Consider the following 19,624-nt stretch of genomic DNA (forward strand, 5'->3'; position numbering starts at 1 on the left):
CATTGCAGGATAAAACCCTTGCATCACGCCAGATCACCTGCATACTTCTCTGGCGCTGATATCGGAGGAAATGGGGTTCAAGTCTGCATGACTGCCGATGTGCTCTGGGAAAGTCAAGTGACTTTTTCGACCAGATAGGTGAGCTGTTGGTGGTGTTCTCCCATGAGCTGTCCGTGGGTGTCGACGGCTTGTCACCAGTCCAGCGTACCTGCTACGTCCATGTTACAGCAAAGTATTCCATCATGTAATGGAGGCACAGACAGAAGCAAGTGCAGGTATGGGAATTTAATAAAATAAGTCCAAAGGATCACTCAGCAATCAAGGTACATAGGCAGGCAAGGAACAATCGATCAGCTAAACAGTCCAAACTAGGCAAGGCAAAGAGACAAGGTTGTAAACGAGAACAAAGTCAAAACCAGAATAAACAAACACAATCAAGCCTTGGTAACGACAGAGACAAAAGGCAGCCGAGTGTATATTTCACAACTAGATAGCGAATGAGAGCCTCTTAAAAGAAGTAGTGTGCGTGTATGTAATTGGAATCAGATGTCTTTAATTAAAACCCTGGGGATTGGATCAGGCCATGTTTGTAGTCCGTGTTGCATTCTGGGAAAATGGAGTGGCTGCTTTGCAGAGATATGACAGTATGAATGGTCCTACACACAGTTGACTTTCCCTACATACTCTGCATCACCCACATTATATACAGAAAACTCCTTGTGGCAAAAAAATGAAGGGCAATACACAAAATGTGCTCGGTGTTAAGCGCTGATCCACAATGCGTCAAGTTGGCAGTGTGAAGTTTCAAAAGGTTTGTTAAATAAATTAACGATTCTCATGAAAAACAGTAACACTCCTGCAAATATTCATCTGGATATTCTTCAAAATGACACGGTATGCTCCGTCAGCTCTCTGAAATAAACGAATCCTGAAACTAAACCTGCTCCAGACCAAATTATGTTCCGAGAGTGAACATGGCTACTTAGATACCCTAAAAGTTACCACTGTCTTTGGAACAGAAAGTTAAGGTTATCATTTAACTCTGAGTAAACTTACCCAGGTAAGTGGCAGAACCTGCTTTCTGGAATTCCCCTGTTCTTGGTGAGGTCACTGTGGTACCCCATTTTCTCCACTTGTTGATGATGGCCTTCACGCTGTGCCACGGTGCATATAAAATTTTGGAAATACTTTTCTACCCCTCTCCTGATCGATACCCTTCAACAATGAGATCCCGTTTATGCTTTGTACGCTCTTTGTGGACCATGGCTTCAGCAGTCGGATGAAACCAAGAAGACGTCCTACAGAAACAGCCCATCTTTATTGGGGTTAGAGTGTAGGTGACACTAGTCCCAGGCAAGCCCCCAGTGTTTCCTTTCCTTTCTGCCTCCAGACCATCAATGGGATGACTCAGTAAAATGAGTTCTTTCTGCTGCTCCAAGCTTGAGCATGAACATTCACCCTTACCAGGATGATTCAGTATATGCGGAGTCTTTTTTTACATCACCAGGAAGTGTGTGGCATATTTAAGAGCCATTTAATGGTTAATGGAGGAACATAAAAGGAACACTGTTTCTCTACAATACACACACACACACATATATATATATATATATATATATATATATTACACACACACACACATGTGTAGCATGCAAACAAAACATCTTTAACTATAATACCAATACTGCACTGCTCCAAAACTTTATACTTAAGGTTGTTTTTAACATTTTCGACCTCCGTGCATTCAAGCCACAAAATGGGAAAAAATATAGATGCCTCTCTGTGCGTCTATTATATGAATGATCTCAAAACAGCAAAGTGTATAGTCAGTGTTACAGTTTTAACAAGCGAATATGTATGGAAATAGAAAATTACAGGAAATACTAGTATATACACAGTATAACTTATTTAAAAGTAAAGAAGTGCTACTTTGTTTACTGTTGATACTTTTAGCAGCCATGTTTATATGTTGTCATATGCTGAACTTTTACGAGTATTAATTCTGAGTTGAGCGTGTGTTTTCTGTACTGTTTTCCAGTTGGAGGTTGGAAATTCCAGGTTACGAGATTTAGTCAATTGAAGCATTAACCCCTCACCCTCTACTGCGTTTGTGTAATCTGGTGTCACCCAGAACAGTCTTTCAGTTTATCAGTAAAAAAATTACACATACATACCGGCAAAAGCAGATTGATTTGATATTTTTAATTACCATCAAGTTGTCATTCATTTTTTCTTTTTCATTCTTAATGAGTTATGTAATGCGATAATCCATCTTGCTTATAAACACTTTATACATCGTGACTCCAGTTAGTAGCATTAAAAAGTATATAGGTCATGTGCATTTGAGAACATCTCCAGCAAATGACATGACAAATCATTAGCAAAGGGACAATGAGAAACACACAAGAAACAGTAATTGCATAATTTTGCACATTTAATTGCATGTATGGCCCTATAGCAATGTATATTCTCTGTTGTCCTTCAAGTTTTCCCCTCATTCTCTTCATCAACATAAACTTTCAGATAAAGAGAGGGAGTTAAAGGGAAGGACCTGGACGTTTGCATCAGTTTTTTGCTTACAGTTTACTTTTAAAGTACCATTTAAGTAACTGTCTCTTTTGGGCGAGTCTTCATTTGTGGTTCTGTGGTACTGCTTGCATTGCACACTTCTGTCAAACATGGTGGGAGCCACCTTAAGTTTATCATTGTAATCTTGCACCAAAACAGAAGCATTTGCCACATTGCTTTTTATGTGGTTTAATGCTTTGTCCCCTGACTTATGTGTTCCATCATCAATCATGCAGTCTCTGGGCGTCTGAGGTAATGTGCAGCACTGACATACAGAAAGCTGCGGAGTGTGAGCTCGAGCATTTATGGCATCAGGTGGGGGTTTACATGGACTGGTTAAGTGTGATTCATCAGCTCTAGTTGGGTCCTGTGTTTGATGGTGCAATGTGGGCACATTACATCCCCTATGGTAGCAGCCATGCTTTTTGAGACAGCTAGTTCTTGTGGTTTGGGCCTGGGAACACTTGTGGAAATGGGCAGGAACACAGTGGACATGGTTCACATCATGATTCATAGTTGTGTGCAATGTATTTAGGGTGGAGAAGATGCTCTGATCTTTGGCTACATGACTGCCTGTTGAAGCAAACTGTGAAGCTGGGCATGGACACTCTTTTTCTTGCATACAGGTGTGGCGATGGGTCCAGTGTGTGCTCATTTTGTGCTGGGACAAAAAATGGCCACAGGTACAGCCATTATTATAAGAGTAATTATGCAGATATACAGAATCTGTGTTCTTCATGTCATTAGGATCAGAATTTTCTTTTACACAGTCTATTTTGTTGTTCAATGGACAACAAGATGCATGTTCAGGTGCACCTTCACTGTTTAGTTGAGTACATGCATTTTGGACCTCCGTTTTTTCCACATTTCTAACATTAGCTGCCAATGGCTCAAGTTCAAACTCTACCACTTGTCCCCTGGTATCTGACTGGTATTTGCTTGCCTGGCAGGGTTTTCCTTCGCAGTAGGTGGTCGATGAGTCAGAGGCACCTGCTTTGAAAGCATGACACTTCGCAAACAAATTAGGCATAGGAATCTGTCCACAAGTGCCCTGTGGACCGATACAGCGACACATGCACTGAAAGAAGAATGTAGAAAAAGCCCAACTGATACACATGATTAGCATCAGAAATGTACCAAGCTGGGTGTAAGCCAGTACTGTGGATGGCATCATCATTGCTCCAGCAATAAAAGTGGTGAGTGCTGCCATGGCAATGGCTGAACCCATTTTGCTCAATGAAAAAACCACCTTCCCTTCCCTATCGGGTTCTGGAGCAAGACGGTATGCTACACCATAATGAACTGCAAAGTCCACAGAAAGCCCTACAGCTACTGAGATAGTAACAGACTCTAGTATATTAAGTTCCCACCCCAAAAGCACTAATGATCCCACAGTTACAAAAATGGTTCCAGCGATAGAGATAATGGCATAAAGGCTAATAATGATATTACAGGTAGTTAGGAGCATAACACTGAAGGCAACCACCACTGACAGTGCCATGGCAATAAGTGTTCCACCAGACAGACTATCCTGGAGGTCATAGAATTCCAAGTTGCTGACAAACCAACCATAGCTTAATCCATCTGGAGCGTTCTTTAACTCTTCCTGGATCCAGGAATCCACCTCATGGTAAAACAGATGCATTTTTTCATATGCTAAGGTGAAGTGATATGTACTATGAAATTCAAGCACAATGGCACGGATTGTATCATTAATGTCAAATCTTGGCCCTGGTGTCTTACTGTCCAAATGATAGCCAGTGCTGCGATCCAGCTCCATAATAGCTCGCTTGATGCACAACTCAAAAACATCCTGTTTGTAGGGGAACGTGGACTGACTGCAACATGGGTAGACTCTAGCCTCATCGCAGTCTTGGTTCTCCATCCACTGCTTAAAAGTCTCCATGAAGCAACTGGTGAAATCTTGTTCATTAGACTGGAACACAAAGCTTTGGTTCCTGAGCTTCTGACAGAAGTTGAGAATCCATACTTGGCTGGCAGGGCTGGCAATGTTAAAACTTGTGTCAAGTGTCAGTTTACCTTTATTTTTGGGGTTCATGGGATCACCACTGTCTATTGGAATAACACCCCATATTATGGTAATAGGCATGTGGAGATCTTCTCCATGGTGGACACGTTCGAACATGAACAGTTTTTTGTATTCTGCATCATAGCGTTCAAAAGGATGTGTGGAGCGAAATACTTGAAATTCTGATAGCTCCAAGGAAGGTAGTTTTATTTTAGGGCTTACACAGACAATATATGCTCCAACAGCAGTTATGACCAGGAACCAAAAGAGCCACAGGTAACGCAGCTTGATTACAATGCATGGCAATACTTTTTCAAAGAAAATGCGGGAACACTCTGATAGAGCAAATAGGCACTTGTTGGCATTCCGATATATGCTCTTCAAAAAGCTTGTGGTGTGATGCGGTGACCTGAAGCACATGAAGATGTTAAGCAGGTATCGCTCATGAAGAATCACCACAGCAGGTAACCAGGTTACCATCAGAACATAGTTGACCAGGATAGCAGTGCCTGCATAGACACCAAAGCAGCGGATGGCTGTAATGTTGCTGACGTAATTAGCATAGAAGGCAGCAGCTGTAGTGAAGCTGGTGACAAACATTGAAAGAGCTGCATGATGAAGTGTGACATTTACAGTTTCAGAGAGCTCAGTGTTTGGCTTGTCAATTTTTGTGTAGTTCCACACATCACATAACACAAAAGCATCATCCGCGCCAATTCCAACAAGAATGATTAATGCCGTAAGATTCATAAAGGGGAAGAATTCAAAATTGAAGACAACCCGATAAAGAACATAGGCGATAATTAAGGAGCTGATGATGGCAAACATGGTCATGATGGTGATGAAAACAGACTTTGTGTATACACACATAACTACTAGCACAATCACAATTGCTATTGCAGGATACATAGTATCTGTAAGAAGGTAGTCCTGGAACAAATTGTGTTTGATGCCAAACTCTATACCAGTGACAGTGGTGATGCCATCTGTGGAGTTCCAGTTCTCAAAGTTGTCCAAGTAAATGTTCATCATACTTTCACCTTTCTCTGTGGGAGAAAACAGCATGCTGTACTTGAGATCGGGTGGATGGAATTCAATGCTCTTTGGGTTAAGGAAATCCTTGTCCACTAAGAAATGTAGGATATGATATACAGCATTGTATTTGGTGCACTTTCTGGGGACACTGGCACACTTGAACTGGTCTTTCCTGCGGGTATTTACATCCCAACACTCTGGGCCTAATGTGCTATTATAATAGTACTTGGCACAAGAGCGTAGGACCTTTAAGGTAAGTGATACATCCCTTTCCGTTATCTTTTGGCAGGATGACTTGTTGGTGAGCACAGCTATGTAGTTCCCCAGGGTCCAGCTAGGACAACAAGAGGCAGATGTGGCACGCTGACACAAACTCCAGTACTGTGGATGGGATCGAACCTGAGAAGACATGATTATTATTAATGTGCTTATTTAATCAATGCCTAACAGTGCAAGCTACCAGCAGTTAGACCCCAAATTTACAGTGCTTTTCATAAATATTCACCAACTATTAACTTTTCAACATTTTTTTTTTATTGTTATGACCCGGAACTGAAGTATTCACCCTTCTTGTTGTGAATATAAAAACATGCACACAAATCTTCAGTGTGAGATTTAACTAATTAACCACAGACACTTTCCACTTTTATAATAAAAAAAAAATAAAATAATTTTTTTTTTTTAACAAGGGTACCAATCATTTGTGCTATAACCAAAAACGTAACTAGAAGCCAAACTTGCAAAGTCAGTTTTTCGTAAATTAAAGAACTGAAGTAAATTGGGTCTTATCAGGCAAAGGTTTTACAGTCTGGCCCAAAAATGTGTGTGCTCTGCATGGATTCAAGTTGAGAAAATGAAAATGCAGTTCTAATCTAGAAATTATATACAAAATTAAATTAAATGTCAAAAACATCAGTTTCCAGACGTGATTCAAAGAAGGCTGTGTAGGACATCTGAAAGAATTTTAACAGATATCAAGAAGAACAGGCAACAATTGGTCACACAACCAAACAAAATTAGAACAAATCTGTCCAAAAAAAAAATAGTGTACTTCATTTGTCCTACTTTTGTATTACATTAGCCAAGTGTAAGGAACATAAAACAGGAATAATAAAACCCAAGAATTCAAGAACAACACATACCCTGGTATTGTCGAAATTGCACATGGATTTTATAGCGTGTATATTCCACAAGTTCTTCCCTTCAGCAGAGGTAAACACAATTCTAGAGTAGCCGTCACCTGTTAAGACCCAGTTGGACAATAATTACTCGATAGAACGCTAGTTACATATGTAACTGCAGTTCTATAAACCCCAGATAATTGCTAGGAGCCCCCCGGAAACACCTGGATATCTCATAGGGCATGTGCACATGTACGCCAAAAACGTCTAATAAAGTCATGTAGTGACGTATGATTTGCAATAAATTCCACAGACAAACATACATTTTTACCTGGAACATTCTTGCCAGGTTAGTGCAGGTTCTGAGTAACGAAGAACCCTAGCAGTTATCCCAAGGTTCATAAACTCAGTTAGATACATAACTAGCTTTCCATTTTGCCCCTCCAAACTGCCAGGGGTGATGTGAAACACCCAGATGGATGTATGCAAACAGTCTCATGAGGAACAGGACTCAACTTAGGACTTACCCTGAAAGATGCTGAGAGATGACCACCTAACTAACACTTACACGACTAGAAAGCGCAACTTTAACCTTGTAAAATCTGGAGAGGGTGCCTGGTGACGTCCAGGTAGTTGAATAGAGGTCCTGACACCTTTCTATAAATCCCATGAACAAGATAGTCCTTATTGTGACATGCCTCTGAACAAGAAGTATGAGTGCCCAGTCAATCAGCCATGGCAGATAAACAGTGGGTCTGAGGATTGGATGGGTGCTGTCTACTTTAAGCAATATTGTATGGCCTGTATGAGGCACAATGTTGAATCAACATGAGTGACATCACTTTGGGCAGAAATTCTATATCTAACTACAAGGTTACAGCAGAGTCATCCAACCACCAATGAAGGCAAGGCTGAAATGATCAATAGCAAAGAGAGACCTATTTCAAGTCAGCATTGTGCATATACTCAAAAGGAGGGCCTTCTGAGGGAGGAATTCACCCTGAACAAATTGTATGTCAATATTGATAATTAATTTGATATTCTATAGCATCCATTATTTATTTTTAATGAACACGTTGGTCTATTTTCACTTTGGTTAATAGTTTCATACAATATCAACAATGCCATATTAGTGCCAATGGGAATTAGCCACAGCCCTTTTCTTTAAACTGCTCAGCTCATTCACTGACTCGAGTCCAACTTTTGTTATCTCCACTATGTCTACACTGAATTTCTCATTACTATGATGTTTCCATTAAGAGACAAGGGAAAGGCCCAATGCAGGGCTGCTAGGGTACCATGGAGGTACCATACCCAAAAGCCACCGACCAAAATGTCTCTAAAATTCAGTGCTTATTTCCAATACTTCTGACAAAAATTTTATCAAAGCATTTAACAACTTTGAAGTCTGAGTGAATCCTTGATGCAGGGAGAGCAGAGAGTGTTTAAACATGTTGCAGACCTCTAGATTCTGGCTGTACTTTGTAAAAGTAGATGAGAACAATAAATTTGTAAATAAATTTGTATATAAAAAGCAGCACTGCCCTGTTTGCCCTTGCTTAGGTTGCAAGTGACCCTAGTGGTTATCCAGTGTTCACCCCTCCTAACCACCAGTGATGGTGTTCAATAGCTGGATAACCTTTATAGCAGTGGGCAGGGCCATAACCACCATAGACACTGAGGGGGACACGTCCTCCCCAATAATCAGATATAGCCAAATTTTCTCCCTGTGCATATGCAGCTCCACAGTGGAGCTACCAAGTTCCTTGGCATTCACATCCTGAAAGACCTCACCTGGACAACCACCACCAGCTGGCCAAGAGAGCCCAGTAGCTCCTGCATTTCCCCTGGCGTCTGAAGAAGGTCAACATCCCTCCATCCATCCTCACCACATTCTACAGGGGCACCATCGAGTGCGTCCTGACTAACTATCTGGTTTTGGAATTGTAACATCTCCATACACAAGACCCCACAGAGGATAGTGCCAACAGCTGAAAGCATCATTGGCATGCCTCTACCTCCTGTTCAAGACTTTTTCAACTCAAGCACCTCCGCTGATGGCTCATCATCATGTGCATGTAGTCTGATGTGCACAAGCGAGAAGAAAAAAAAGTGGGTGTAGGGTGGTGGTGTTTATTGCAAATACTGTGTCATATGTCAATATGTGACTTTGCTGGAAGTCTTGGCATGCATGCACACATACAGTGACAAGAAAAAGTGTGTGAACCTTTTGGAATTTCATGGTTTTCTGAATAAATTTGTCATAAAATGTGATCTGATCTTCATCTAAGTCAAAAGGTATTGACAAATATAATGTGTCTAAAATTATAACACAAAATAAATTCTGATCCCTCACGTCTTTATTGAACAGACTCATTCAACATTCAAAATGGCAGTGGAAAAAGTAAGTGAACCCTTAGAATTTATAACTTTGACTGGGCGCCCACTTCTTGGTAGAGTAGCAACAGTCCCAAAGTGTCTCCATTTGTAGAATGTTTGCCAAACTGTAGCTCTTTTTGGTGAGGCATGGCTCACATAAGCGTGTGCTTCTCGTGCAAAGCAAACTCCAAAAGTCTGAGGGGTTTTTAAATCAGTCAAAGTAGCTGTAGTCCACATCTTCAAACTCATTTTCTTAATGAGACTCCAGGTGTGCTAAAACCTGACTCCAATGAGCTTTTTGAGGTCATTAACTCAAGGGTTCACATACTTTTTCCACAAGCACTATGAGGTTTTTTTTGGTTGTTCTCAATAAAGACATGAGGGATCAGAATTTCTTTTGTGTTATTATTTTAGACACATTATATTTGTCAATACCCTTGACTTAGATGAAGATCAGATCACATTTTATGACAAATTTATTCAGAAAACCATGAAATTCTAGAAGGTTCACATACTTTTTCTTGCCACTGTATAAATGGATGTATCCAGGTGTTTCACAGTGGCTCTGGCAGTTAGGAAGGGCAAAATAATATTTACATTACATTTTGTGCCAAATTTCATAGTCTTTAAAATCTTTACCTGGAACATCACAGAAGAAATTGTCTTTACTGAAGTCCCATTCTGCTTGTCTTTTATCTCGTTCAGAGTGATCCTCTGACCACCTCTCTTCTTGATGACTAAAACCATAAGGCAATGCCAAAAACACAAAAGCCAAATAATTTACACATTTATGCATCAATATAATGGAAAAAAACTTTGCTAATTATTTATATGTGATACATAGATAAACTGGATATTATTTTGTTTTAAAAATTAAACGACCCAAGTTTGCTCTGTTGTGTTTAACAAGGTCCTGTTAATTTTCAGTGCATCTGGAAAGTATTCACAACGCTTCACTTTTTCCACATTTTGTTATGTTACAGCCTTATTCCAAAATGGATTAAATTAATTATATTCCTCAAAATTCTACAAACAATACCCGATAATGACAACGTGAAAGAAGTTTGTTTGAAATCTCTGCAATTTTATTTAAAAAAAAAAAAAAAAAAAAGCACATGTACATAAGTATTCACAACCTTTGCTCAATACTTTGTTGAAGCACCTTTGGCACCAATTACAGCCTCAAGTCTTTTTGAGAATGATGCTACAAGCTTGGCACACCTATTTTTGGGCAGTTTCTCCCATTCTTCTTTGCAGGACCTCTCAAGCTCCACCAGGTTGGATGGGGAGCGTCGGTGCACAGTCATTTTCAGATCTCTCCAGAGATGTCCAATCAACTGAATTTACTAGCGGTGGACTCCAATCAAGTTGTAGAAACATCTCAAGGATGATCAGTGGAAACAGGATGCACCTGAGCTCAATTTTGAGTGTCATGGCAAAGGCTGTGAATACTTATGTAAATGTGCTTTTTTTGTTTTTTTATTTTTAATAAATTTGCAAAGATTTCAAACAAACTTTCACTTAGTCATTATGGGGTATTGTTTGTAGAATTTTGAGGAAAATAATTAATTGAATCCATTTTGGAATAAGGCTGTAACATAACAAAATGTGGAAAAAGTGAAAAGCTGTGAATACTTTCCAGATGCACAGTATGATAAGAATTTCAATATAATTGTTAGCACACCGCATGCATTTTAATTGACGTTCCAGAGTAACCAGTTTTTCCCCTCACCTTTAGGGATAGCTTTGCCAGTACAGTGAAATGCACTTTTCAGTCCAATTTTTTTAAATATCAGTTTTTTATAATATATTTTTGCTGTAAATAGAGCCAAAGATAAATGACTCCGAGATAACTGCCACTACACTAGAGGTCCTAATGAAATAAGGATAAGGATAGTAGTAATGGCAGTTACTAGTGGTAAGAGATTCGGAAACCAACTGCTACAAACTAAAACTAAGTATACTGACTTCCAATGCTAAATGTCTTGCACAATAAAGTCAAGAAGAAGGATTAATAATATATTTTTCAATTACTTTCTATTTTGGTGTTCTCTGTTCTATATGAAAATTGAGCTAACTTATCTATATTTATCAATACAAAGTTAGAGGGTACAAGAAGTATCAGTAAAAAGAAAAAGATTAATTCATCTATTTCTTGAGATTAGCTATAACAAAAATTACTTTCACAAATAGGGTTAAAACAAGGGTAATTACCAACTTCCAGATAATTGAAGACCTGTATAGGTTAAGAAGATGGAGGGCTGAATTGACCAGAAAAAGCATTAATGCCAGTTCATAACATAAATTTGCCCTTCAGGCTATCTCTAAGCTCCATGGATATTGAGATGCTGTTTTTGAGATGCATGCAGGGCACCCTGTCACTTCTTATAACTGTCAGGATACTCCAGTATTTGGAAGACTGGCTCCCATGTTCTTCCACCAGAGAACAGGCCATTCAGTTCATGTACAGTCTCCTCACATATATCTTGAAGCTCAGTCTCACAGAAGAGCCCCAACCACCCCCCCACCCCACCTATTGAACTTGTTGGGATTGTTAATTGCAACCACAGCGGTGGTTGTCTTAATCAGTAGAGACACTCCCTCTTCTCAGTGAAATGGGCATGCACCCTGATCTGCAGGAGAAGCCTTTCTCACAAAGCGCTAGCCTTTTTGAAGTGGCTGCTGGATAGTAGCAAGTCCCTATCTACACTGAAAGTGTACATGGCTGCAATATCGGCACATCACAGCCCAATGGATGGAAGTTTGCTGGAAGATCATAGGCTTATAACAGGGATTCTGAAAGGAGCTAGCCATCTCTATCTGCCATGCTCATACAAGAGCCCAGCATGTAATCTTCTTCTCATACTGGAGTCCATTAAGACCTCTCCATATCAATGCACACAAAATGCAAATCTGACGGGTGTAATTGAAGACAGCCGTTTTACTGGCAATCACCTCAGGAAAAAGGGGGGAGCAACTACATACTTTGGCAATGAGCGTGCCCTACATGTGCTGGTGGCCAAATAATTCTGGAGTCATCTTGTTGCTCAACTGTGCTAGCCAAGCAGGGAGAATAAACAAAGTATTCCTCAGAAATAAACAACACTCTAGTTAAGTTTAGCTGAACCAAGCTATGAGAACTTAAATTAGCATACAGCCTTCTAGCTAGCTAGCTGGCAAAGGAGCACTGTTTCACTCTTCTAAATAAACCGTATGGCGTCTTTAGAAAAAAAAAATAGATCTGTGTCACAGAGTGGAATACTACATTCAATTTAGTGGGGTAGAGAAGGGAATTCTGCAGTTTCTTCTATTTGAGCACAGTGATGCAGGTCAAAAAAGGCTTGGAATACAAATTAAATTCATTGATGTCATTTCACAAAATAGCCCAATCTCCAACATAACAAATAAAACATAAAAGTGGTGACTTACTTCATACTAAAAAAAAGACAGCATCATGAAGACAAAGGAGCTATCAAAAGTCAAGGACACAGTTTTGAAAAAGTTATTAAAAAATCCCAAACTTTGATCATTTCATGGTGCACCATTAAATTAATTCTTTAAAAATGTAAAGAATATGGCACAGCATCAACACAGCCTAGAGGTGGTTATCCACCAAAGATAGTGAGTGACCAGGTAAGGAGGACAATAGTCAGAGACACAACCAAGCAGTTAAGCCAGGAATGCTCCAAACAGCTGGGCTTCAGGGAAGAGTAGCAAGAAGAAAGCCATTACTGAAAAAAAGCCAAGCCTGGTGGTGGAAGAATCATTTGGTGGGGACAGTTTTCAGCATGAACTGGGAAACTCATCAGGGTTGAGGGCATGATGGATAAAGCTAAATATTGTGCAATCATAGAAGTAAATGTGTTCCAGTCTGCAAGAGACTTGACACTGGAGTGGAGGTTCACCATCCAACAGGACTATGGCCCTAAGCACACTGTCAAAGCTACTATGGAAGGGCTCAAGACCAATAACCTGAATGTGTGTTAGAATTGCCTAGTCAAAGCCCAAAACTCAATTAAATCTGACAGACTTTGAGCAATTTTACCAGATCCAGATGACAGCTGACCAAGACATAACCCAAAGGATACCAAGTATTCACTCAGGTGGTGAATAGTTGTGCAACAAACACATGGCTCTTTTACGTTTAATTATTCTGCTCCCCCAAATGTTGTGTGTTATGTCAAGCAAATTAAGTCCATTTCAATTTCAGGCTGTAACACTACAAAATGCTGTACTGTACATGGGCTTTAAACTTGTGCTTACAGTGCCCTCCACTAATATTGGCACCCTTGGGAAATATGAGCAAAGAAGGCTGTGAATTTTTTTTTGAACTTTATTGTTTAACCTTTTGATCATTTGTTCAACAAAAATGAAATCAGAAAAATACTCTGCTCTGCATGGACAATTCAAGCACAACATGGGTTTATACAATTTTATTTTTATTTTTAATCTTTGTTAAATATAGGTGTGCAACAGTTATTAGAACCCCTATGAATTCATATGAGAAATATATATTTGAAGTATATTCTCATTGATATTTGACTTTTTTTTTTAGTACACCTGGGTGACTAGGAACAGGAAATTGTTCAACCATGACTTCCTGTTTCACAGGGGTATAACCATGAGGTAACAGGCCAAATTCCCTTAGTCATTCATAACAATGGGTAAGACCAAGGAATATAGCTGTGATGTGCAGCAAAAGGTTGTTGAGCTTTACAAAATGGGAAGTGGCTATAAGAAAATAGCACAAGCATTGAAAATGCCCATTTCCACCATCAGGGCAATAATTAAGAAGTTCCAGTCAACTGGAAATGTTATAAATCAACCTGGAATTGGACGTGTGTCTATATTGTCTCAACGCACTGTGAAGAGGATGGTTTGAGTGGCCAAAAAATCTCCAAGGATCACAGATTGGAGAATTGCAGAAGTTAGTTGTATCTTGGGGTCAGAAAATCTCTAAAACTAATGAAGAATAATCTGACGTCACCTACATCACCACAAGTTGTTTGGAAGGGTTTAAAGAAAAAAGCCTCTACTCTCATCCAAAAACAAACTCAAGCATCTTCAGTTTGCCAGACGCTACTGGAACTTCAAATGAGATCGGGTTCTATGAAACCAAAATAGAGCTTTTTGGTAATAAACACCAGAGGTGGTTTTGGTGCACACAGAGCAGTAGCCATATGGAAAAGTACCTCATGCCCACGGTTAAATGTGGTGGTGGCTCTTTAATGTTTTGGGGCTGTTTTTCTGCCAGAGGACCTGGACATTTTGTTAGGATACATGGCATCATAGACTCTATCGAATATCAACAGATATTAAATGAAAACCTGACTGCCTCTGCCAGAAAGCTTAAAATGGGCCGTGGTTGGATCTTCCAGCAGCACAATGATCCAAAACATACATGAAAAATCAACACAAAAATGGTTTACTGTCCACAAAATCAAGATCTTGCCATGGCCATCCCAGTCCCCCAACATAGAAACCCTGTGGGGTGAACTGAAGAGGAGAGTCCACCAGCGTGGACCTCGAAATTTGAAGGATCTGAAGAGATTCTGTATGAAGGAATGGTCTCGGATCCCTTGCCATGTATTCTCCAACCTCATCATGCATTATAGGAGAAGACTCAGAGCGGCTATCTTGGCAAAGGGAGGTAACACATATTGTCTAAAAGGATGCCAATAATTGTTGCACACCTATATAAACAAGACAAATTTTCACAGCCTTCTTTGCTCATATTTACCAAGGGTGCCAATATTAGTTGAGTGCACTGTATATACAGGGAAACCACTGGCAGCTGCTCCTTCAATAGTTAATGTTCTAATGTAACTGACCACTTACGAGACCTTGCAAAAAAATCTTCATAAAAATTATGACAACCCCAATGGCAAAGACAGACAGTGTAATACAGAAGTATTAGACAATCACTGACGAATCTAAAAATGAAATTATATTCTTTTGTAATACAGGGTAGCCTTTGTTTAGAATAGTCTCAATTACTTTGGATGGATAAAAAAAAGGACAGTGTTACCTTTTGGCCTGTTCATCAGCATATTTAAAGGGGTAGTTGGCCAAGGTGGCTTTGTAGCCTGTATTTTTCACCATGTTGTTCCATGTGACAAGCCTTTGACCTATTGTAGTGCCCCTTGGTTCAAAGCCCTATGGAGAGAAACAGTGGGAAAAACTATATTTAGAGAATAATGACAGTATGTCCTCAACAACAAAAATGACAAATGTCTTCTGAATATTGTACTTAGAAAATCTGGGGTAATTCCATCATTTCCAGGAACAATTTTGCATTAATCTCACTAATCACATTTAGTCTCACCCGGATACACAAATTTGTAATTTTTCATTTTTAGTCATATTACACACTTCCCAAATGAAGAAAACAGAAAACTGATCTTGTACGTGGATTACAGAGGCTATTAATAAAGATAACTACAGGTATAAATCTTTAAATTCACATATTCCACATACTGTTTAAACTTTCTAGAAATAAAGAAACGCGAAGTTGTGTCACGGTCAGCTCCTTAATAATTTAATGTTCAATGCTGGCAAGTTAATAATCATAAATAATCCAGTAATGTTCCATGTATTCAAACCCCAAATGCAAATATAACATATGAACATGTGCTATGCAAACACCTAGGTTTGTATGAAAAACAACTCAGTGGAAACTCACTTGTCCTGTGTTAATGTCACAAGTTTTATCCCAGAGAAAATGTGTGAAAAATGTTTAAATGACAGGCGTCAGTCAGTGAAAGTAACCCCATCTGGATAGAGCTGATGAAAAAAAATTACGTGCATGACCAGCAAACTGCATCAGATATTGATATTTTTCACTTGTTTCATTGCTCATATAAATGCCATTAAGTGAAAAGTTTCTTTAAGCTTCATCTAAATCAATGTGGCTTTTGGAAGAGGGAAGTAGTAGTGGAGTGCACAAGCCACAATTTTACCTTATTTAGCGGATTTCCACAAGCAACATATCACTAGAAATATGTACAAAATAGACCACATGTTGCAGAAAATACCAATACACTGTACCACACAATAACTTGAGAAGCTCTGCTCTGTTAAACACACTTTTCTAGCACTAGCACTGTTCCCGAGTTGTTTATGTTGCAGGGAAGAGTATCCGATCGTACATGCTCTACCAATTCTGATCAGGCACAAAATAAAAAGTGTAGCTTATGGGTAGGGAATAAAAATGACATGAGTGCTTTATTGAAAAAATGATCAACCAATGGGTGGCGATGCCACATCAGTCAAGTCGTTCCCTCATCAGCCTTTCTCTATTTTCTCTCCCATTAATTTAATGGAATTTAAAACTTAAAATTGACCGGAATACATTTGTTTGTGTTGCCTGGGGCTTTAAAATTGAAACAGGCAATTTCATGAAGTCAGTGTAGGGAATGAAGCACTGAGGTGATGTTGGAAAACATGACGTAGCTGCATTCGGGATCAGTTGCAGAGATCTGATGGGACACAGAGGAAGCACTGCCAGAGGAAATTTGCAGTAATCCAATCCAAAATGGCAAGGAAATGAACAAGTACCAAAGTGGCCTCTAAGGAGATAAAAAAAAAAAAAAAAAGGCCAGACCCTCCTGCTGTAAAGGAGAAACCTACATGGCAGATTCAAGTTAGCAACTCGAGTTGAGAATCATAGCTAGTTGGCCAGGACTACACCAATAAGGATTATTTCCCTTCTCCAACATGTCTAACAAACTAGTATTCACCTAGTCAGTCCAATAACATGTCTTTGATCAAGGGAAGTTACTGAACTGTGCAGTCTCTGGTCATCTAGTTTGGGAGGGAGCACCTCTGGTTTAAACCTTCAGATCTATAAGCATTAATCTTTCAGCTTAGTTTCCTTATCAAATGAGTCAAAATACAATCCTAAGAGGTGAATGAAAGCTTTCATGATACCAGTTGTATTGAGAGAAAAACAGAAATGTCTTACCAGTAAAGGATCTGAGAAATCGGGCAAGTCTGGCACAAGGACACCTACTAAAGTGCATACCACAATGAGTATAGTACACACACCAAGGACCACCACAGGCCAGTCAGCAATGAGCTCTGCATAACTGTAAGCAAAAAGAACCTTTATTTACAGCATGCCTTTCCAGGAGAAAGAAATGGCATTTAAATTTTCACTTTGGTTGATTTAGCCTGAAAGGATTTTAAATTAGACCAAGACTTTTCCCGGAACATATGAGCACTGAATTTTTGGTACAATTGGTCAGGTATGATGGCTGGTTTTGTACTCTAATGTGGTCTAGTCAACATCTGGTTACTGGAAATTGTGATTTGAGGTTTGCTTCAATAATACATTAAATAAACAAATTGCGTACATTGCTTCTCACTTTGCCAAAACTGATAAAGTAATTATTTGTGCAACTAGTCCACAGTTCAGAAGGAATTCATCTTTGGATTTGTCTGGGGGGGGGGGGGGGGAAATCTAGAATCGAGTGAAGCATTCACGCCTAAATGTAATGATAACTAAGACAAGCATAGCCAGAAGAGAACTTGGAAAGAGGCTGACATTAATTGTGCACAAGTAGAGTAGTAATATACAAGTTTAGATGGACAAGAAAAAAAGAAGAAGGGAAAAAAGGGAAAAAAAGGAGAAAAAAATAAAAGAGTGAGAGAGATCTTACCTTTTGGGGAATCGAAAAGGTCTTGCAGGGCTACAGGACAAGACAGACATTAAAGTTACATGTCAGAGTTACAGCAACAGACAAGCAAACTCCTACTGGCTACTACTTCAATTAATATTGACATTTAAATTTATTACATTTGGCAGATGTCCTAATCATTTAAAAAACTGAGCAGTTGAGGGTTAAGTGCCTTTCTCAAGGGCCAAAAAGTGAGCACTGAGCTACCACTGCCCCATATGAATAATTTTTCCTTTTTTTTCCCAATTTAATTGTACACCCAGGATAATCAAGTGGCAGCCCAATGGCCATAGTGACATTAATCCTCTCAGATACCCACCAGGGTTCGCAGTCACTCTGTACCAGCTCAGACTTGGTATCCTTAAACACCATCCCCAGCGGTTACCCAATGTTCACATAGACATATTTACAAAACACAACTAGCATTCCAAGTGCACACCAAAGCCCAAAGTAATCCTTTGTAATGATTGCCTAGTTGGGATATTCTGTGAAAAGACAGCCAGGCTGCTATTATACAATATTAAGCATTTAGTGAACGACAGTAGTATTAGATATTGGGAAAGGGGCGTCTTTAAGAGTAGGAGAACTGTTTAGGATTCCAAGCCTGACTCTGGATGGCATCAAACGAACCACCACAGCCCCTGTCATAAATGTAAACAGTCGGAACCTTGCATGTACAGATGGCCCTGAAGAGGATTAGTGCAGCTTAGACACACATAACAGAGTCTGTAACTCAATAAAATATCAGAGCGAGTTTATTACCTGCTTATACAAGTTAGAAATTCTACTCGTTTAAAATTCCACCATTAGTGGAAAACAATTAAAAATCAAACCAATAAAGAAAAACTGGATCAATTTCAATGTGAAAAACACTGTTTCCTTTATTTACTTACGGCATATTGCAGAATGACCTGTAATAGAGCTCTGGTAATGGTGGTCTAACAAAAACAGCCTTTCCTTTTGTTCGTTTGTTTTTCATAATCATGATGGGAACTCACAGAAAAGTTACTGAAATTATGAACACAAAGTAATTGTGACCCATCCATCATTTTTTTGTGTAATACTGACGAATGACGAATCAAGCCCACAGATACCTGTAAAATTAAACTATATTCTTAGAGTTTCCTTAAGAAACTGGATCATGAATGCTTATTTTCTTGGTCTGCATGCAATGGAAAAATAGCATGCCATAATCACAATCAAGCTCCTTTCCTTGAGCACTTACAAGCTCTCTTAAAAATCTACATATGCCTTCTTCTGTTATGTTCCTCACTTAATCCTGGGTTTACTGACTCCAAATAGACAATACAGCAGAACTCTCTGACATGAGGGTTTTTAGTCTTCTAGCCTATTGCTCCCCCCTACCGAGACTGCTAACAATTTCTCTACTCTGATACTGTCCTGTGCCCGTTAAGAATGTAATGCAATGGCACAATCTGAGTTTTTTGGTTTGTTTTAATTCATGTGGAACCTACCACTATGCCCTGGAAAAACTCAAACACACACAACAGGGGAAAATATATTGTGTAGCAACTACTAAACCTGATGGATGTTTAGAAAAATTTATTTGCTATAGTTTACATCACCTACACGGTGTTTTCACACAGTGCGAGTCCTAGAGTCATACAGGTATAAATACATAAATTCATTAAAACGCCCCAAAATGATTTGAATGAATACATAAACAAAATGTATCTATTCAACAGAAAGTAATTAAATAATAAGTCAGTCCGGATTTCGAGTTGTTTGTGCTTTTTTTTTTAAATGGAAAATTACTCAAATTGGCGAAATCTGTTTTGCACGGTCTTTCACAG

The 19,624-nt window shown here is 39.2% G+C and overlaps 1 protein-coding gene across 3 annotated transcripts in view; it reads right to left on the reverse strand.

Annotated features, from left to right (window-relative positions):
- Positions 1–2,187: 2,187 nt before the first annotated feature.
- Positions 2,188–19,624, reverse strand: part of disp1 (dispatched homolog 1 (Drosophila)) — a 30,568-nt gene continuing 13,131 nt past the window's right edge. For 2 of the 3 annotated variants that reach the window (XM_053647637.1, XM_053647631.1), the window contains 6 exons: positions 17,793–17,822; positions 17,096–17,219; positions 15,161–15,288; positions 9,772–9,869; positions 6,775–6,872; positions 2,188–6,031 (listed from right to left, as the gene is read on the reverse strand). In XM_053647637.1, coding sequence (XP_053503612.1) covers positions 2,507–6,031; positions 6,775–6,872; positions 9,772–9,869; positions 15,161–15,288; positions 17,096–17,219; positions 17,793–17,822 — 4,003 coding nt within the window. In that variant the 3' untranslated portion in view covers positions 2,188–2,506. Of the gene's footprint in view, positions 6,032–6,774; positions 6,873–9,771; positions 9,870–15,160; positions 15,289–17,095; positions 17,220–17,792; positions 17,823–19,624 lie in introns of those variants that run through there. The other variant, XM_053647643.1, reaches the window with a different exon arrangement.

The sequence above is a fragment of the Ictalurus furcatus genome, chromosome 2 (genome assembly GCF_023375685.1).
Source record: "Ictalurus furcatus strain D&B chromosome 2, Billie_1.0, whole genome shotgun sequence".
NCBI classification, from domain to species: Eukaryota; Metazoa; Chordata; class Actinopteri; order Siluriformes; family Ictaluridae; genus Ictalurus; species Ictalurus furcatus.